Source organism: Apteryx rowi, unplaced genomic scaffold, assembly GCF_003343035.1.
Source record: "Apteryx rowi isolate R43461 unplaced genomic scaffold, aptRow1 scaffold_1602, whole genome shotgun sequence".
In the NCBI taxonomy this organism is placed as follows: domain Eukaryota; kingdom Metazoa; phylum Chordata; class Aves; order Apterygiformes; family Apterygidae; genus Apteryx; species Apteryx rowi.
This window is the reverse complement of record NW_020447867.1, coordinates 5,165-25,930: the sequence shown is the minus strand read 5'-3', so window position 1 is coordinate 25,930 and position 20,766 is coordinate 5,165. Positions and strand designations below refer to the sequence as shown.

General features: G+C 48.3%; 1 protein-coding gene across 1 annotated transcript; it reads right to left on the bottom strand.

Moving 5' to 3' along the window:
- Window positions 1–2,314: 2,314 nt before the first annotated feature.
- Window positions 2,315–3,268, bottom strand: LOC112963112 (olfactory receptor 6F1-like). Its single transcript, XM_026059856.1, has one exon. It carries the CDS (start codon window positions 3,266–3,268, stop codon window positions 2,315–2,317), a length of 954 nt encoding a protein of 317 aa, XP_025915641.1.
- Window positions 3,269–20,766: the final 17,498 nt, after the last annotated feature.

Here is a 20,766-nt window from a genome sequence, read left to right as displayed (position 1 = left end):
CACAATACAAGATGTTCCCAAGGCTGTTTCTCACTTTGATGCAACAAATTAGCACATGTCACAGCCGCAGAGTCATACTGGAGGAGGTGAGCACAGGCGCACAGAGCAGCGCACTACTGCATCCCGCTCAACCCCGAGGCCGGGCTGGCAGAGACCCCAGCGTGCCTGGTGTTCTGGCCACTATGGGTTAACACCAGTACTATGCCGACCGTCCCGATGATCGTCGACTCCAACCTGACCCTGGAGGCTAAGGGAAAAATGGGAGCTACGTCAGACCCTTCATGACAGGGAACAGGTCAACACAGGGGCGTGGATCTTGTCATGGTTTGATTGAAAATGGCTTATAATGCTGAGCTTGGTAGCACTCACAGTAGTGATAGCAATATGCTGCGGCTTACTAATTCTGAATTATTGCTTACAGCATGTATGGGCTTAACTGCTTGATAGACATGAGCGCAGAGCATATCAATTAATGGTACAGGAAAAGAGGTTCTAAAAAGGGGGGAGATGTGGGGGATCTTGGGAAACTGCATAGACAAAGATATTTGCATGAGAAGCGGTAGAGCAGGCGTAGCGGAAGATCACGCGGTGTGACGCGCAGACTAGGGGTGGGAACGAAATGCAACTGTATGTAAGCTTGAGCGCAGCTCACAATAAACGCCATTTTAGCATCTCTCACATTGAGGTCTGTGCTTGTGGCCCTGCAGCAGGAAGCTGCAGTGCTCCCCTGGTGGCGCCATGGGACCAAGCGAGAGCGCGGCAACAACAGTCCATCTCTAAATTTTTTTTTTCATGGTCCCAGTTTTACTACCTATGTACTCAATTTTAATATTATTTTAATATTATTTTAATATTATTTTAATATTATTTAATATAGGGTCTCATTGTGCTACCTGCAGTGTCCAATAACTTCTCATAGCCACTAGTTTTGCACGCTGTGATCAGTTAGCTCAAACCTGAGCCACAGCCTATTTGTCTGGCTGCATACCCTAACCCCACATTGCTGGTGGAGCTGTGGGCCCAGATGGAAAGACCCAGGGCCACCACACCCTTCTCTGTGGTGCAGAAGGACCCAGCCCAGAGCAAGATGACCAAGGTGCCCAAGAGCGCCCAAGTGCTCTGCTAGGCTGAGCTTTGGTCACCCAAAATGCCATAGCTTCCCTGGGGTCCCACATGAGGAGATGGATTTTGCTATAAAGATTTCGCCCTTGTAGAATTCCCTTTGGAAATGGAATGCTCACACACAAAATTTAAAAGAGCTGTTAAGGGCAAATCTGCCCCTCAGAAGCCCGAACAAAATAAAATGCTGATTAGAAAAAAACTGCAAAGGAGTAAAGCAATGACAATGTTTTTCCTTCCTCTGTGCTTTTTTTTCCCTGTAGAATGCAAAGAAAAAAAAAGGAGAAAAGGGATCTCCGTGTGTTGGTTATATCTCTAAAATATGTTTCCCTTTAYCAGTACTACATGCTTCTGCCCATCTCTTTGCCATGTAAAGATATGGGTGGAGACAGAAGTGTAAAATAAGGGGGGAATGGGGAGAATATATAATTTGTTTGATGGACAAGAAGAAGAAAGTGTGATAGAAGCATGCATAGTTTATTTGAAATAATTTTCGATCATGAAATACTCCTTCAGCAAAGAAAAAGATGGCAGAAAATGCCTAATTATCCAAGAAGAAATATGTTTTTTTTTTTCCTTCAGAAGAATGCATCCTAGAGTCATCAGTGGAAATAAAGCAGGGCTTTTAACAGTGAACATGCTGGCAGTATGTTACGAAAATATGAATTTTTAAGAAATCTCCCTCCAAAGTGAATAAATAAAGCTATTGTCTGCATGCTATCACTGGCAAATCAGTGAGGCTGTCTTCGTCACAGTAATGAAACTAAGAAGTGTTTTATGGATTTGAATCCAATGAATTTGAGCCCATTGTAATGTCTGAGCTTAATTTTCATGCTTAGCATCTTCTGTTATTCAGGGAGAGAAGATGTTTTGAGCTTTTCTCAACAGCCCTTGGACATTGTCCCCAGAGTTTTCAGCTAAATTTCCTGAGGTGACTTATGAAAACTTCCATGTGTCAGCATGTACTGCCAGTCTGTGTCCCAGTCCTCTGTGTGTTCGATATTTTATTAATACTTTTTAGATTTTTGTTTATAATAGCTCTCTGTAACCAAGACTCATAATTCACATTCCTTCCTTTCAACACTACAATCCAATGAGAAAATAAATCTCCTGAGGCACTCATATTTAATAGCTATACATATGTGTGTGTGATATAATRCATGAYACATAATTAGAATTGCTGTCATGAAAAGCATCATGACTGGGGAAAAAGCCAAACCTTTGCACGGCCGATGGCTTCCTTCAGGGCCAGTTTCACAGTCTTGTTTCTGAGACTGTAGATGAAGGGGTTTAGGAATGGGTACAGGACAGTGTTCAGCAAAGCTACAATTCTGTTGGTCTCCAAGGAAACACATTTCGAGGGCCGTGCATAGAGAACAATGCAGCTTCCATATACGATGGCCAAGGCAGTGAGATGGGAAGAACATGTAGCAAAAGCTTTCTTCCTCCCAGACACTGCTGTCATGTGCAGAATACAGCAGAAGATGCACATGTAAGAAAGCAGGATTRAACATAAGGAACCCAGCACTACAAACAATATCAAAACAGAGTYTGCTTTCCAAAGCAGGCTGGTGTCAGAGCAGGACAGTTTGAATAAGGGGGAGCTGTCACAAAAAAAATGGTGGATCTTGTTGGGGCCACAGAAAGTCAGCTTTGAGAGCAGGACCAGGTGGTAACTCGAGAGCGCAAAGCCTATGACCCACGCAGCAACAACCAACCGGATGCAGAGCTTCCGCTTCATGATGGCAGTGTAATGCAAAGGTTGGCAGATGGCAACGTAGCGATCAAAGGACATGACAACAAGGAGAGCRAACKCTATAAAACCCAGGGCAAAATAGAAATAGGATTGGGCAAAGCAGCTGCTTAATGAGATTGTTCTCGTGCCAGAGCTCAGAATCACCAACAATGTGATAGTTGTGGAGGATGTGAACCAGATTTCCAGGAATGCCAGATTGCTGATGAAAAAGTACATGGGTGTTTGCAGGCGGTGATCCACACGCACAAGGAAAATGATTGTTGTGTTCCCCATCACTGTTGTCAGGTATATGAGTAGAAGGATCAGGGAGAGAAAGAGCTGTAGTCTTTGGTCAAGCCCCGAGAAACCCTCTAGGATGAACTCAGCAACTGCAGTTTCATTTCCTGGTCCCATGGCCAATTTCAGTACATCCTGCTGAGACAGGAGCATGAAGAAGCAAGTGTGAGAATTTCAGTCTCGACGGGAGGGTATATCCTTCCTTCTTTGCTCCCTTGCTTTCTTCCTATGTAGCACAGACAGAAATATTCCTCTCAGCCATTCATCGCACCCTGATTTCTCTGCTTCACATTTACAGTCCTCAGAGATTTTACTGTGTTCTTTCTACCTTCTCCAAATGCTCACAAAGGATTCTTGCTCACAAGCACAGTATTGTAAAGAGGTTGTGAACTAKTTCATGCCATGCCTGGGAAATTCCCTGTTCACTTCAACCTATTGCAAACATCCATCACATCTGTGCTTCAAAAGCCAACCTAATCTCCCAGCAAAAGTACTTACTATTATCTGCAGATGCCAGTCCATCCATTTAGATAAGTATTTTGAAAGTTATTCCTTCTACTTTTCAGTACTTTCCTTTTTTGACTTGGAACATCTGTGAGGCTATTGATTTCAAAACAAGTTAATATCGAGTATCTCTTTTGTAATCCCCTGCTTTCTTCCACATCTTCTTCCTCTCTGTTTCTCCAGAAACATTGAGGAAACATTGTTATTAAATGTCCTGACCTAAATGCCTTGCTTTCCCTTTAGGGGAAGGGGGAAATTTTATCATCTTAATGAACTTAAAGGCTGTCCTTTTGATTATTTGAAATGGGAAGCATCTGGAACAACAACAAAAAAATACTAAGTAGGGTTATATTTTAGATGCCTAAAAGTTAGGCACTTCAGTTCGAGCAAGTTAGCTTACTCCCATCTTGTCAATGCAGAGAGAGAGAAGAGTGTCTGGAAGACTGGTAACACTTCTTTCACCTGCTGATTATAGTCTGGGAGGATCCAGCCTCTAGAGCTCTCTCTTTGCCTCCGTTGACTACATAGGGACCAAGAGAAAACAAGTACAGACACCAGCTGCTCACAGACACCTCTAATGAAGTCAATGAAACTCACTATTTCAGTCTCAAACCTCTTAATTGATTTAGTAGCTAATTTCTTTTTCAAACCAAAGAACATGTCTAAAGAAATATGCCCAAGGAAAACATAGGCAATAAATACTGACATTTTTCCCTCCACCTTTGCATTTGGTCTTAGACATATAAAGGAAAGGAGTAGATGACTCCACAAATAAGATGCCTCAAAAATGCAAGGCAGAGGGAAGAGGAGATGATGGGTTTTAAGCAGTGAAACAGAGGTCGTCCACAGACTCTGTTGTCCCTATAGACCCTGTCTCAGAGCATAACGGATGGCTCTTATACAGAGAATAAAACAGGAAGCTCAGTAGTGGGCAATACCAGTAGTGGGCTGTTTTAACCAGGAGCTCAGGTTAGTACTAGATGCCAAATGCCCTGTCTTGCTCTCTGCTTCTAGTCTGGTATAGGTGAATCTCTGGACTGGGTTCATCTGGAAGATATGCTGAAATTGAACCACTGGCTGTAATTATTTGAGCAAAAGTTCAAGCCCAGTCACCTACAGCAATATCACTGTAGCCTCAGTGAATCAGAGGTTACAGTCTCAGCTCCCCATTTTCTGGGTAAGTTCCAACACTCAAAGGGTTGTGTCTTCTTAGACTGCTGCATGTCACCTAAAATCATACTTCTCCTGAATGTACTTTCTTAGAGGAACCTGCAAAGCTGCTGAGAGCTTACAGCAAAGCACCTTCTCTGCTCACCATGGAGGTAACCCTCTGTTGAACCCTTTTATCAGGTTTTGGTTGGTGCAAAGGATTTGCTGTACTCAGGCCCCATGTAGCCAAACATGGAACTACCATATGCAATAGTGACTATGTCAGTGTGAGATATGCAGGTGAAGAAGGCTTCTTATGGCTTTCCCAGAGGATATTCCCAGGATAGTGCATCTAGTGCAGGCATAAGACACAGAGGTTAGGATGAAGGAGCTCGCAACACAGCAGAGGAGAGTGCAAAGCTCATGTCTGAAGATAGCTGGGGCCCATGCAGGCTGCTCTCATCAAAGGGATGAGGMCACAGAAGAAAGAGTCTCTTTACTGGGAACAGAGGGTACCTTGGTATATAAGATGCGGGGCTGAGCAAGGATAGAGATGCCATCACCCAGTGGGTAAAGATGAGCATGGAGCCCAGCCAGGGCTTCATAAAAATGGTGCAGTGCGACAGGTTGCAAATGGCCCCGCAGCAGTTGAAAGACATCACAACAAGCAGGCTGAACTCAGCTGTGCCCAGGAAGATGGAAAGGAAGGTCTGGAACTGGCAAGCATCCGTGGGATGGTCTTAATCTCCAAGATGAGGCTGACAAATCTTTCAGGGGCAAAGGGAACCAAATATCTAGGAAGGAGAAGCTGCTGGGGAAGTGATACACTAGGGGTGGAACTAGCTGTTGAACCAAATGATGGATATCATGGCCATATTCCACAAGGCAGTGAGCAGATAAATCACCAGTGGCAGTGTGAAGAAGGGGATTTGCATTTCATGAGTGATTGAAAAGGCCTTCAGGAAGAATTTGCTCACTGTGGTATGGTTGGGATGATCCATTTCAGAACCCGGTCAGTTGAAAGTGTGACAAGAGTAACTAATGTCATGCATGGTGAAATTTGTCTTGCTGCCTTCATCAACTTTCCCTTCCCTTTTCCCAGGCCTACTTTTCCTTCTTGAGGTGGGAGACCAGAACTGCACAAGGGATTCTCATTTTCTCTTTGTTTATATCAAATGCCATGAAATAAAGGTTGATTCATCCCACCTATCTTTAGACACAGTAAATAACTCTCCTGCCTCACTTGCTTGCAGAGGTAGTCCGGACTGCTAGCTATAAATCAGTATTTGGGGCAAAAGCTATGGAAATCAAGTTCCACATATGAAATTCAGGTTTCTTTTACAGTTATAATTGTGGCATGGGTGGGTAACAGGCTGTCAGGCCTGTGCCTGTAGGTACACTCAGAGCAGTCAAGTCATTAATCCTCTGAGTGGTCCAGGAACTCCCCCATCTAGTAATCCACACAGATGAGCGGATGGGCAGGTTTGAGACAGGGGATGGACTTGAAACTAGGAGATTGACTGAACTCCTACCACCTTCCAAATTAAGTGTTGGACTGACTGGTGCAGGACCTCTCCAAGTGCGCATTTGGGACAGTTCTAGAGATTTCCAGAGTCAGATCCTGCTCTGCCTGGACCAATTCCTGTGCTTAGTGATTATCATCACAGGTGGAGTATCTGGCTGTTTCAGAGATCCCCACAGTGGCTCCAGCTGCAGAACTGATTCAATTGTAAATACTTAAGACCCTTGAAAATTGACAGTAGAAACCGCTCCTGCAAATGAAGAAGCAGCCATGTAGGACAGTCTTTTGTGCATTATTAGGAGAGTTAGGAGATGCTTTGGTATGTAGTTTAAGGTAATCAATAACAATGGATCATGCATATGCTGGAGAGGTCACACAGGACCACAAGCCAGCTGGAHTATAAAAATTCCCCAGAAGAACAGTTTGGGGAGTCTCATCTGATCCAGTGGAAACCACTGCTGGAAGGACCCTGGCAAAGGAGACTGCCGCCGCCATCTGGACAGTAACCGACCTCCTGTTCAAGAGATTTGATGCCCCTTGTGACTGTTACCTGTGACGTGCCAATAGAGGGGCGTCCAGGATTCTTTTGGATTTCAGGGTTAGCTGCACTGAAATCGAGAGATCATCATTTGTCAAGTATGAGAATTTATTAGAGATAAGAGGTTGTAACAAAAAAAAACTAGAAATATAACAGAACTGAAAATATATATACATATTAGAGCTTTACAGTTCAATCACAGGTGCATGGTACAACGACTGCTCTTGCCCTTTATGGGCCACCCTTCCGGTATAGTTTTCCCTGGTTTCTCAAACAATGGGTGCACAGTACAGCGACTGCTCTTGCCCTTTATTGGCGATCCTTCTGGCACAGTTTTGCCCGGATTCTCCTCACCACACTTTTGACATCAGGGGCATCCCTGCTGATGGGTGGATCCCCAGGTCCACAGGCTAGCTGATGATTGGTCAGAGTACACACCAACTTATGTGGCTTACTCTCTTTTATAGGCTGTCAAAACAATGCCAGCCCACAGTTACACAAAGGCTGTATGGCCTCAGTCAATAGCAGTGTGCATATCAACGGGTAACCTAGTGATCATCTCACAACACTGCTCAGTTGGTAACAATATGCCCATTAACAGATTGTTCTGTGGGTAATTCCACAGCATCTAGATATTTATGGTGTGAGTCTGTGGTGTCACTTCTCCTTTGTCTGGACTTGTTAATCATGGGGTCGTTAGAGGGTGTGACCCCAGGCTGCAGCAGCCCTCCCAGTGTGGTGGCTCCAGCCATGATGCAGCTTGGGTGTGTTAGCTCTTGGGGAGCATCCCAGAGCAAACCCCTCTTCTGTGGGCTGCACTATGCAGAGTCCCACGCTTGCCTGTGTGACATCTGCCACCTCACAAGCGCAAACCTGCTCTAGGTGCCTGCTGCTGGCCTATGGACTTCAGAGGCAGAAGTTTCCTCAAAGTAACTTCCCCAGCCATGAACTGCTGCTGGCCTGCCAGGTACCCTGACAAAAGAGACCTCACAATCAACGCCCGTGCCTAACTAACTGCCTGCTGCTGGCCTAGCAGGGACTCAGAAAGGCATGACCTCACAGTCACCTTCACAGCCTTGTCTCTGTCACTGGCCTAGAAGCCTCTAMGACAGAAATTACCTCACTAGAACTTCCCCAGCCATGAGACAAATCCTGCCTTAGCAGCACCTCACACAGAAATAAGCTCAAAAACACAGATCCCAGCCATGGACCTGCTGCTGCCCCATCAACTGCTCAGGTAGAGATCACCTCACAGTCACCTTTCCAGCCACATCTCTGCTGCTCTCCAATCGGTTCAGCAGTCAGAAGGGACCTCACAATCAACGGCCAAGCCTTCTTCCTCCAGCTGGCCTATCGGGTACTCTGACAGAAGTGACCTCATCGGCAATGGCTGAGTCATGTGCCTCCTCCAGGCCTATCAGCAGTTTACAAAGAATTGATTTGACACTGGGGATTTTCTAGCATAGCTCTTGTAGACACCCATGACCTCACTACCCACACCCTGACCATGTGCCTCTTGCCACCTGTAGCTCCCCATGCCCTCCCCCAAGCCTGAGCCACCTACTSAACGGCCACCCTCACTCACTTTGTGCTCCTCTCAATGCTCACAATGCAGCAAAACACCTATTACGGACCAGTTAATACCCCAAAAAAAGATTAGCCTTTGCCTAGGTAACACCTACACCTAGCCTAGGACACTTAGGAATGGCAGAAAGGCCTACAAGTAATTCTTAGCAACATTTTCTAGTGGGAGGATTGCATGAGAGCAGCAATTATGAGCCTGAAGACAGCAGGGCCTCATGTCCCAGGCAGAGGGAGAAGACTTCCTGCAACCCAGAAGTCTGATTCCTTCCCCAGTGCTGAACAAACCCAGAAAATCCTCTATGCATCAAGGGCAACCAGCATTCTCCTATTTTATGCCCTGACAGCTTGAGACACGTGGAAGGACTCAGGCCAGGGCATCCTGGCCTGACTTGGTGAAACCAGCAGAGCCACAATTCAGCAACTCTTCACCCTGACCTAGGAGTCTGGAAATAACAACGGCAAGTGCAAGGACTGGTCATTCATCAACTTTCAAGGCACATGAAAGGACATGGCTTGCAGGGCAGGACCCCCTCTGTCCCAGGTCGCTCTGTCCCGGGCTCACGGCCCCACCAGCCCCTGCTGCAGCTCCTGAAGGAAAGCAGCCCCGTCGCCAGYACCGCTGCCCCTGCCCTGGCAGGAGGGCACCCGCCAGCATTTGAAYGCATCCRCAGCCCCCACCAAACCCACTCRCACCCTCTCTCTCTCTCCCCTGCTCGCTCCTCGTCTGCTTTGCTCCTGCTCCTCTTTCACCTCTTTCATGTCTTTTTTTTTTCCCCATGGTGGWCTCCAATTGGCTTRGCAGAGCCATCAGTGAAATCCAGCCCCACCCTCCTCCTCATGCCAGCCAATTGCCTCCTCATGCCAGGCTGCACTGGGGCGGTGCCATGGCAACATCGGCCCTCCTGCCCTGGCGGCCCGCTCTGCTCCCTCCTCCCGTGGTCGGGCGCCATCTTGTGGCCGGGCAGTGTGGGGCCCTGGGGTGCTGCGGGGCCTGGGGGCAGCACAGCTTCATGTGGCCGGGCAGTGCGGGGCCCCGGGGCATGGCCGCTGCCGTGCCGGGGCTGGGCTCTGCGGCAGGGGCCCCGCGGGGCTGCTCACTGCCCTGTGCCCTGGGGAGCATGGCGGGCATGGGGGGGCAGTGCTGGGGCCTGTGCTGGTGGCAGCCCTGGCGCTGGCATGGGGGCCCTGGGGATAGCCGGGGTGCCAGAGCCTGTGGGCAGCATCCTGCTGCCCCCAGGGCAGGGCAGTGTCCTCTCGCCCCTCCTGCCCCACTTGGGGGCAGGACTTATTACAAGGTAAAGGATCCCTTTCCAACAAAGGCATTTGCAGCAGGCTCTGGAGAGCCCCACTGGAGCTGCAGGACACCCCAGCCTCTGGGACGCAGGCCCCTTTCCTCCCAGAGCCAGACCCTGAAGGGGGACCCACTCCCAGGGAAACCTGGCTATGGATTGCCCCCATCGCCACAGAAGCCTTGGGGCTCAGGGCAGCCCCAGCCCCACAACCCAGGAGTCCTGGCTGCCGCATCGTCCCCCGAGCCAGAGGGGACCCTCAGGCAGGGCTCTCGCAGCAGCCCCCAGCCCTGTCCAGCCACCCCCACAGCCTGGGAACCACAGCAGTTTTTGCAGTTAACAGTCTCTGTGCGACACCTCGGGAAGGAGCTCCTGAAGCCCTTACCCTTGGTGGAGAGCCACACGAGCACTGGGAACAAGGAACTGTGGTCCAGGCTGACGGTGTCCATCCAGCAACCTTCCATCTCGCTTGCCCCCTTACCCTCAGATCACCTCTCCAGCCACAGAGGAGGGACACGCTTCCCGTCTCGTCACCCCAAACTCCTTTCCATCGTGCTCCTGCTCCTCTGCCTTTTGACGAGGGGCCCCAATGTGGCCCTGCTGCCTCCTGTCCCCCTTCCTTGCCATGGAGCTGCTATGAAGGGCAGTGGTGGGGAGTGCGTGAGCAGTGCCCAGCAGCACCTGGGCCTCACAGGGAAGTTAGCCCTCCCCCCYGACACGACACGACACGACACTGGGGAGACCTCCCTGTGATGGGGCACATCCCGCTGTGACCTCAGCTCATGTCATCTGGGGGCTCAATAGGTCACTGCCATGGAGATGGTACAGCCAGGGAGAGAGCAGAGAGATTTCCCAGTATCTCCTGGAAAGCAGTCTCCTCCCTTCACTGCAGTTGTTTTCCAAAATTTTCTGATAAATTCTTCAGGAATGTCTCCAGATGGTGCCAAAGGCTGTGATGTATCTCAAATGGGGCACAGGAGAAGCCACTTCTGCACTCCTGCACTGACAGGTTGCTGCAGTGGGCAGATCTGTGCAGGAATCTGGGAGTTGGAGGTTGGTTTGGGGTTTGGCATTTTTRCAGGCTCCAAGTCATGTGGGATGAAACAGCACAAAGTGTGGCCACAGGCTGAGATGCTTTGGTGAGCCTCAAAAGGGATTTCTTCTGCGGGTCGCTCTTTTTGTAGAAGCAGGATGTAGGACAATGTGAGACACCACAGAGTCTTTCTCCTTTAGGCACCAAAGCAGGCTCTTTACTTTTAAAAGTCCTCAGCAAGGTTCCTCTGTCTGTGGTGCTTAAGGTAGAGATGATATGCCAGAAAAGAGCAAACATGCTCTTAACACACATCTTCGGGAGGGCTTTGCCCAGGACCCTAGTCCCTGGCAGGCTCCAAAGCCATGGGTCAGGCCAGGCAGCAAATCTGGGGAAGTTTTCCCATTTCTCACAAAATTTGCCTAGCTTTCCTTCTGGCTGAGTCTGGGGAAAGGCGTTTCTCATCACTGGGCCTCATTTGGTCCTTGGGCTTTTCCGTGTCACCTTGGGGCTGTTCTTCTCCCCTGGGTACTCTCCTCAGCCCCCTGCCCTCCCCCCCGCCAACAGCCTAGCTCTCCCGGGGTCTGTACAGCCCTGGCATCCTGGATCTCCCACATTTTGTGACTCTGGGCTTCTTGGGACATGCCCACACACTGCAGTGCTGCTGTCCAGGCTCCAGTGCAGAGCCTGGAAAGCAGTGCAGTGCCTCAGGAGCTGCATTTGGGTTCATTCAGAAGTTGATATGACCAGCTCCTAGCTCTGCAGCTGCTGAAGCTTGAGAGCGTCCCTACAAGCAACCTTCCTGCTCTTCCTCGTCTCTGCACAGTCCTGGGGCAAATCTTGCAGAAGGGAGACTCCATCTGCCTTGAATGCTGTCAGAGATGTGGCTTTCCAAATCACTGCAGAAGGAGCTGGTTTGCTTATTCCGCCTGTGGCACCTCAGCTGTGACACTGGGAGCCCCAGCTCTGCACGCTGCCGTCTCTGCCCTTTCTGCCCCTTGTCTCCTGTCTTCAAGTCTTCTCTAAGCACCAGGGGCATGGGAAGTGTTGCTTTAGAGTGCTCACTTGAAGCTGTGACATGTTGTGGAGCTGAAGGCCTGATGGAGGCAAGTCTGGGATGTGGCTGTGCCCCCCATGCCCCCTCCTGCTCCCAGCCTGAGGGTGAAGAAAGGTCTCTGGGAAGAGCAGTGAGTTTGATATGGGTGGGATGGGTTTCCCTTGACATTCCTGGGTCCTGCATGGGTTGCTTTGAGTGCCCAGGAGAATCCCTCTTCCCTATSGGCTTGCMTCAAAGGTTCTCCAGACTTTTGTACAGAAACACAGCCTGGTCCAAGATCCCCAAGAGCAGCAGAGCCCCCTGGCACAGCCCGGGACYCCMGGAGCTGTACATCTCTYKCTCCCATTTCCACATGTCCTGATTAAATTGACAATGTCTACCATCACCTTTACAGCACATTATCTGGACATTGTAACAYTGTAACTCCTCCTGTTACTCTTTGTTCATTCCCATACCAAGCTGCTGATTTGCACTTCAGGGTGTTTAAAGTTTGCTCCCTCTTTCAGTACTGTGTCCCTTTAGCCAAGKCCGAAATTCTGCTCACATCTAGCCTTTCCTATCTATCCAAAAAGTTTCCAGCAAGACTATCCCTTGTGGAAAGTGGACCTCATTGGAGGCAGCTTGGACTTAGCATGCAGTTGAAGAGTGTCATTATTTTTTATGAAACTCTATCATGCTTTATTTTTTGTTTCTTTGCAATTAAGAAAAATCCTTCTGTGTCTATTTGCAGCTAGTTCGCTAAGGAAAGTGGGTGGGAAGTGGGGCATATGAGCTGTAACATTCAGTTGCAGACTTCAGTGGAATAAGGGTAGCTTTTAACGGAAGTGATGTAAAGCCCCAGGTGGCTGATGAGCGAAATGGCAGGGGTGGGGAGATGGGGAGGAAGATTGTCCATACAGTGTCTGACCTCTGGGACACTGCTTTTCCTACATGTTTGGACTTCATTAGGAGACACTCTGGATTGATATTAATTGGAGAATGTTGCTGTCACTTATTCTGAAAGCTGAATAATGATGATAATAATAATACCCTTGAAAAGCAGAAATACTTGTATATTATTGAAATCTGCACCTTTCGGCTACACGCCAGAAACTTCTCATATTAGCCGTACAAGACTTGAAGAAAATTATAGTCAGAGACCCAGTTCATCAGGGCTTTTTGTATTTTAATGAGCCCCATGGTGTATTTGATGCCAAATCCATGAATTGCACCTACTGAGAGGAGAATGAACAAAACATTCAAGACGTCCAAGTCAGAAGCAAACCCCAAAGTTTCATAGAGCATGAATGGATGCCACTGAGGGCCCCTAGCAACAAATTAGAGCAGAAAATTGTAATCACTGATTACAGGTAGGCAAAGACAATGTGCCGGTGGCTCTGATGCCATGTAAAGCCTTCATGTGTTTTATCAAGCAAAAAAGCCAAGTGCTGACACCAAGCCCCTGGGAAAGGAGACCCTTTGCCCCATGCGTTGCCCAAGGCTCCTCCTGAGGGCAGTGTGAGGGTGGGGATGTGCAGTGCCAAGTTCAGGACGATATGACACCTCTCAGGGCCCCCTGGGGGGCCAGGGGTCAGTGAGGCCCCCCCAGTGTGTACTCGTAGGCCTCGGTGGCAGAGACAGCAGCCATAGCCAAGGGGACAAAGTCTTCAGTTCTGTCAGGTCCCTTCAGCCTTGGCAGTGCCCTTTGGCCGTCTTCACTCCCCCACTGCCTGGCCCCTAGCCCTCCCCAAACATTGTATCCGTCTTCAAGAAGGACAGAAAAGAGGATCTGGGGAATGACAGGCTGGTCAGCATCACCTCAGTCCCTGGGAAGCAAATCCTCCCAGAAGCTAGTTCCAGCCACATGAAGGGGTTGGGAACAGGCAGCAGGAAGTCATCAAGGACAAGTTGTGCCTGACCAACCTGACTGCCTTCTGTGATGGGATGACTCCAGAAATGGGGACATAAGGGGCTGAAGGGAAATCTCTCTGCTCTTTCTCTGGACCTGCCATCTTCATGGCAGTGACCTACTGAGCCCCCAGATGGCACGAGCTGAGGTCACAGTGGGATGTGCCGCATCACAGGGAGGTCTCCCTGCTGCTGTGGTGATGCCCTCCCTTCCCACAGCTGCCCTTTGGAGCTGCTCCACGGCAAGCAGTGGGGACAGGAGGCAGCAGGGCCACACTGTGGCCCCTCGCYGACACACACAGCAGCAGGAGCATGTCTGAGAGCAGTTTTGGGTGACGAGRTGGGAAGAGCATCCTTCTTCCCCAGCTGGAGAGGCAAGACAAGGGCAAAGGGGCAAGCAAGATGGAGGACTGCTGRACCCATACCATCAGCCTGGACAGCAGTTCCTTGTTGCCAGCATTCCTGCAGCTCTCCACTGAGGGTCAGGTCTTTGGGAGCTCCTTCTTGAGGTGTTGCACAGAGACTGTTAACTGCAAAAACTACTGTGGATCGTGGGCCATGGGGGTGGCTGGACAGGGCTGGGGGCTGCTGCAAGAGCCCTGCCTGAGGGTCTATCTGGCTCAGGAGAAAACATGGAAGCCAGGACTCCTAGGTCGTGGGGCTGGGGCTGCTCTGAGCCCCAAGGCTTCTGTGGCGATGGGGGCAATCCATAGCCAGGTTTCCCTGGGAGTGGGTCCCCCTTTGGGATCTGGTTCTGAGAGGAATGGGTCCTGCATCGCAGAGGCTGGAGTGTTTTGCAGCTCCATGGGGCTCTCCAGAGTCTGCTGGAAATGCTTTTGCTGGAAATGGATCCTTTACCTTGAAATAAATCCAAGTTGTACTTGTTTGGAGGAATCTCTGATCCTTTCCCCTGGATCCTCTTATGCCTCCAGCTTGGCAAAGCATGTTTTGGGCTCAGAGATGCCATCCTGAGATGGCCAGAGCCCCTGTCCTCCTGCAAATTGGGCTCAAACGTCTACAGCCAAAAGACAGCATGTTTGGGAGAGCAGCTTGTAAACAGGTGAGGGATGCCATCGCAACCTAGCAAGTGCTGGCTGACCCCAAGGATTTTTCTCTGAGCCATCATAGGCAGTGCTGGGGTGAGTCCAACATGGCCATCTACTCCAGTCCTCCTCCCCAGCTTACACCACTGTTTCCCAGCACAGGCAGGCTGAGAACTGGTCTCCACATTGCTGCCCCATGCAGCTTCCCAGACCTCTGGAGCGAACCGCCTATTGGCTGGCATATGGAGGCTGGATATGACTGATGGCTCTGTCATCCAACTGGAGTCCACCATGTGGAAGGGAAAAAGATAGGAAAGAAAGACCTGAAAGAGGCGAGGGAGAAAAGCAGGAGAGAAGAAAACAGGAGAGACCAGTTGCAAGTGTATTTGGTGGGGGCTGCACATGCATTAAAATGCCAGTGAGTGCCCTCACGCTGGGGCAGGGGCAGCGGTGCTGGCGAGGGGCTGCTTTCCTCCAGGGAGCTCCAGAAGGTGCTAGTGGGACTGTGACCACGGGACAAAGCGATCTGGGCCAGAATGGGGAGCTGCCCTGTGAGCCAGACATGCCGGCCTGCCCCCAACCAGCTCGGCCAGGGTGGCTTGGTGGGATGTTTGGTGTAGGAAACTTTGCCCCTGTGGTGGGTCTGGGATCCATGTTAAAGCATTTCCCTGAGCTGCTGCTGCCAGCGCAGCCCCCAGGTGCTGCTCAGAGCTGTGTCTGGGAGCTGCTGGGCAAAGTCTGAGCAGGTTGCTTGTGTCCTTGTGAGGTGCCCTTCCCAGTGATACCTTTTGTTCTGAAAACTGCATTTCCGAGGGGCTCTGAGAGAGGCTGTCCCCGCATGCCATGCCGTGCCCTAGCTGTTGTTTTTGCTCCAGGCCTCTTGCTTTGCCCTGAGACCTGTAACCCTGGAAGTATCCTGAAGGGTGTTTCCAGAAGAGCTCTGTAAGTGTGAGTTGTTTTGCTTTTCATGTGCCTTGAAAGTTGATGAACGACCAGTCCTTGCACTTGCTGTTGTTATTTCCATACTCCTAGGTCAGGGTGAAGAGTTGCTAAATTGTGGCTCTGCTGGTTTCACGAATTGAAATGCCCTGGCCTGAGTCCTTCCGCGTGTCTCAAATTGTCAGTGTCTAAATTAGGAGAATGCTTGTTGTCCTTGAAGTGTAGAGGATTTACTGGGTTTGTTCAGCATTGGGGAAGGAATCAGACTTCTGAGTTGTGGGAAGGCTTCTCCCTCTGCCTGGGACATGAGGCCCTGCTGTCTTCAGGTTCGTAATTGCTGCTCTCATGCAATCCTCCCACTAGAAAATGTTGCTAAGAATTACTTGTAGGCCTTTCTGCCATTCCTAAGTGTCCTAGGCTAGGTGTAGTGTTACCTAGGCAAAAGCTAATCTTTTTTTGGGGTATTAACTGGTCCRTAATGGGTGTTTTGCTGCACTGTGAGCACTGTGAGGAGCACAACGTGAATCAGGGAGGCTGTTCAGTAGCTAGCTCAGCCTTAGGGGAGGGCAGGGGGAGGTGCAGGTGGCAACAGCTGCATGATGTGGGTAGTGAGGTCGCTAGTGTCTAAGAGAGCTATGCCAGAAAATCCCCAGCGTCAAATCAATTCTTTGTGAGTAGCTGATGGGCCAGCAGGAGGCACATGGCTCAGATGTTGATTCTGAGCTCACTTCTGCTGGAGTACCTGATCAGCCAGTACCAGGAACAAGGCTTGCATGTTGCTTATGAGGTCACTTTTGACTGATGAACTGGTTGGATAGCAGCAGCCATGTGACTGGAAAGGTGATTGTGAGATCACTTCTACTTGAGCAGTTGGTAGGGCAGCAGCAGGTACATGGCTGGGATATGTGCTTTTGAGATCACTTCTGCCTGAGCAGCTGATAGGTCAGCATTTATCTCACAGCTGTGGAAGTTATAGTGAGGTAACTTCTGTCTCAGAGGTCACTTTTGGCATGTGGCTGCTGTTTGTGGTTATGCATCCCTTGTGCCTCAGTGCCTGACAGGCCAGTGCTAGGTAAATGGCTGCTGTTTGTGGTTGTGAGGTCACTTTTTCCTCAGTGCCTGATAGGCCAGTGCTGGTCATGTGGCTGCTGTTTGTGGTTGTGAGGTCACTTTTTCCTCACTGCCTGATAGGCCAGTGCTGGTCATGTGGCTGCTGTTTGTGACTGTGAGGTCATTTGAGCCTCAGTGCCTGATGGGCCTGTGCTGGTCCTGTGGCTGCTATTTATGGTTGTGAGGTCACTTGTGCCTCAGGTCCTGATAGGCCAGTGCTGGTCATCTGTCTGCAGTCTGTGGTTGTGAGGTCACTTGTGCCTCAGTCCCTGATAGGCCAGTTCTGGTCACATGGCTAATGTTTGTCGTTGTTAATGTTATGGAAAATTAGGCTCGCTGGCCACCATAACAGTGTCCCACGCTAGGTTCCTGCTGAGGCAGAAAATCAAAGTCAGATTGGAGCAAAATAAATTTTAATGATGCACATGCAGTAATTACAGCTCGAGCTGGGTGTCTCCAAAGCGGGACACTGAACAAAGAAATCCCTGGGCCCTTATACCCTTACAGTCTAAATTCCCACTCTCATGCGATAGTTCGAACCAGTAATATTTAGACCTGGGGTCTTCCCCTTCTTCTTTGTCTCTTAGGCAGGTTGCCTCTTATCTTATTTTCAAGGTTGCAGCTTCTGCTGTTGGTCATAACGTCTCTGTCTTTCCAGCCCGAACCAGCTCTGGGGCCCTCCTCTATTTAACTAGGTAGAAGTTCATCATATGACCTAAGTGCGGCCTAAGGCTTCAGCAAATTTAGCTATTCATGCTAAGCAAGTTTATATAGGTAGTTTTAACTCATGCTTACATCAGCTTATGTTTGCATAAGTAAGAAGGATTCATCTCTAATACACTTCTACTGCCTAATGCTAGCAATTATCCCTGAAAAAGTCCAGTCCAGTATTCTCTAACAGTCCTCCCTTTGTTTTTATTAAGCATCCCTGCTAATATGTTAAGCAGAGTTCTCTCAGCCTTTCGAAGCATACTATCACTCTTCATAATCTTATGTGCAATACCGTTGTAAGTAATAGGCATAACACAGCTATACTTAACACAACTACTACTGGGTGCAATATGTGATTATAAATCCCTGTTGCAGTTGGTGACCATCCTAGAAGAGTCTCCCACCAGTGATGTTCTCCATCCTTCTTCACTCTTTCCAAGATGTGGTGTATCTCTTCTGTATCATGATGAACAGCGATTAGAGTTTTTTGTCCGTTGTGTCGGATGCGTTTTAGCAGTTGACGCAGGTCGTCATGCCATAGCAGTTTTTCCACCAGTGTCAGGTTCATTCTGATGAGAGTAGGCAATAAGTCTTGATGTAATGTATAATTAGATTGTATTAATTGATAWGACACAACAGGAGCTGAATAATTAAAATCACACTCCATAATTTTAGTAAAATTACAAACACAAATATTTGARTGATTACTTGTGTCTACAGTAATGTTATCCACAAATATGAGATCACAGAGGGTTCTTCTACAAACACGTCCTTTTCCAATATATACAAGTACAGTTTCAGGGGTTTCATCGGGATGTATTTCAAAATGACAAACATTTTGTTCAGTATCAAGACAAATGTCTTGGGCTTTGATGGTATTACTCTCACAAATAAATCCTTGTTGTTCCTGGACAACGCATGTGTTAACATCAACAATTTGCCGTTTGTTTGTTTTGTTGGGCCCACGCTCTTTGTTGTAATGGATAGAGTATAGCTCCATTATGATTTAATTCCAGCACAATGGTTGGGTTTATGGTGTATACTGAAGCATTGCATATCGTTAAGACAAAAGCTATAGCCTTATTGTTGATGGRGTCATAAGTAAAATTGACTAGACGCCAAGAGTGGAATTCCTTTTCAGATTTAGTTGCACTATCCCAAATTACCTTTTGAATTTCAGTGGGTAAGGTGCCCTCTTCACCTTCTCTGATAATTGCCACTACCATAGATTGCATCCACAGCTGAGCTTGGATACAACTAAGAGCTAGAGAAACATTATATTGGGCTACACCAAGTACATTTACAATTAATTGGTGGTCTCTTTCATTAATTCCTTCCCAYTGAGGTGATATATCAGATATGAGCCATTGGTTAGTTCCTAATGCTAATAAAGAGGAACGCAATGGATGTTCTAATTTGTGCAAATCACTTGTCGCTGTACTTAGTTTATTCATGAGCACTTTGGCATCAACTCTATTTAAAACTCCTAATCCTACCCCTGTGATACTGGTCACATCCCTCCTCGTTCGTTTTGGAGAGGTGAGGGTTTGCCTATGCAACCATGCTGACCATCCCGCATAGGAGGTACTTAGAAATGGTGAACAGGCTGGTTTGATTGTATAGATGTTAATTTGCATCAATAGTTCTACCCGTTTAACAGACCAAGATGGATTAAATAACACTCGTTGTTGGCCTGTATTTTTAACCTGTAGGTTTTTCTCTATTCCCAGTGATTTATATAACTGGTTGATTATGTTTGCTGTAAAATGGGTGCCCCTGTCTGAATCAATGGCTTCTGGAACCCCATACCGGGGTATGATTTCTTTTAGTAAGGCTTTTACTACCCCTCCTGCGTCAGCCTTTCTTGTTGGGAAAGCCTTTACCCAGCCTGATAATTGATCTACTCTCACTAACAAATGTTTGTACCCATTGGCGGCCGGCATATCTGTGTAATCTATTTGTAGCCTTTGAAAAGGGAAGTAGGCCCATGGTCGTCCCCCTAACTCTGAGCCTGGTCTGCTGCTGGAGAACTTTTGGCAGGTTGGGCAGCTGTTGGTTATCCTTTTCGCAGCAGCATAAATTCCTGGAGCTGCATATATTTTTTGTACCTGGTTAGCTACCGCCTCTGCTCCCCCATGAGCTTTATCATGGAACCACCTAGCCACAGTAATTACATATTTCTTTGGTAGAATTGGTTTTCCTCCAATTGTCCATATTCCATCATCATTTTGTTTTGCTTCCCACTTTTCCCATTGTTTTTTCTCTTCTGCTAAGCAGTCATACATGGTTTGGGGGTCTATTAAATTTGGCCATTCACTCTGGTCCATCATTGGAATTGTGACCATACAGTCCCTCAAAAGTTGTCGGGCGGCCGCCTTCACAGCAGCGTCAGCTAAAGCATTTCCTTTACTCATTTCTGTAGTGCCTTTAGTACGGGCTGGGCAGTGTATTATAGCAATTTCTTTGGGCAGTTGGACTGATTCCAGTAAATTACGTATGTCTTCTCCATTAGCTATTTTCTTTCCTGATGATGTAAAAAATCCTTGTTCTTTCCATAACATCYCAGTTGCATGACATACTCCAAATGCGTATTTAGAGTCGGTATATACATTTATTCACAGGTTCTTACCTATCTTTGCTGCTTGGGTTAATGCTATTAATTCTGCCCCTTGAGTGCTTACAGATGGAGATAAGGGATTAGCCTCAAGTACCTCAAAGAGCTGTAAACAGAACTAAGTCTGGGTTTACCAAAAGTTCATCTTGGAGATCCTCCCGGGGCTTGCTTGAGTTGACAACCACCTGTTCACAGGAATGATGAAGCTCTCCATCTTCAGGTAGAGGCAACAGCATTGCTGGATTTAAGATGTTGCATCTCTTTAAGGTCACATTATCTGCGAGTAATATTATTAGTTCATCAGCTAAATGTTTCCATAAAAAGATTCATCTTCTAATGACATCTAATGAAATCTTCTACAGCCTGACACTAGCAATAAACCCTAGACAACTCCAGTCCACTGTTCTCTAATAAAGTGACCTAACAAGCACACACAGCAGCCATTTATCTAGCATTGACCTATCAGGCACTGAGGCTCAAATGACCTCACAGCCACAAACAGCAGCCACATGACCAGCACTGGCCTATCAGGCACTGAGGCACATGTCACCTCATAATCACAATCAGCAGCCACATGACCAGAACTGGCCTATCAGGCAGTGAGGAAAAAGTGACCTCAGAACCACAAACAGCAGCCA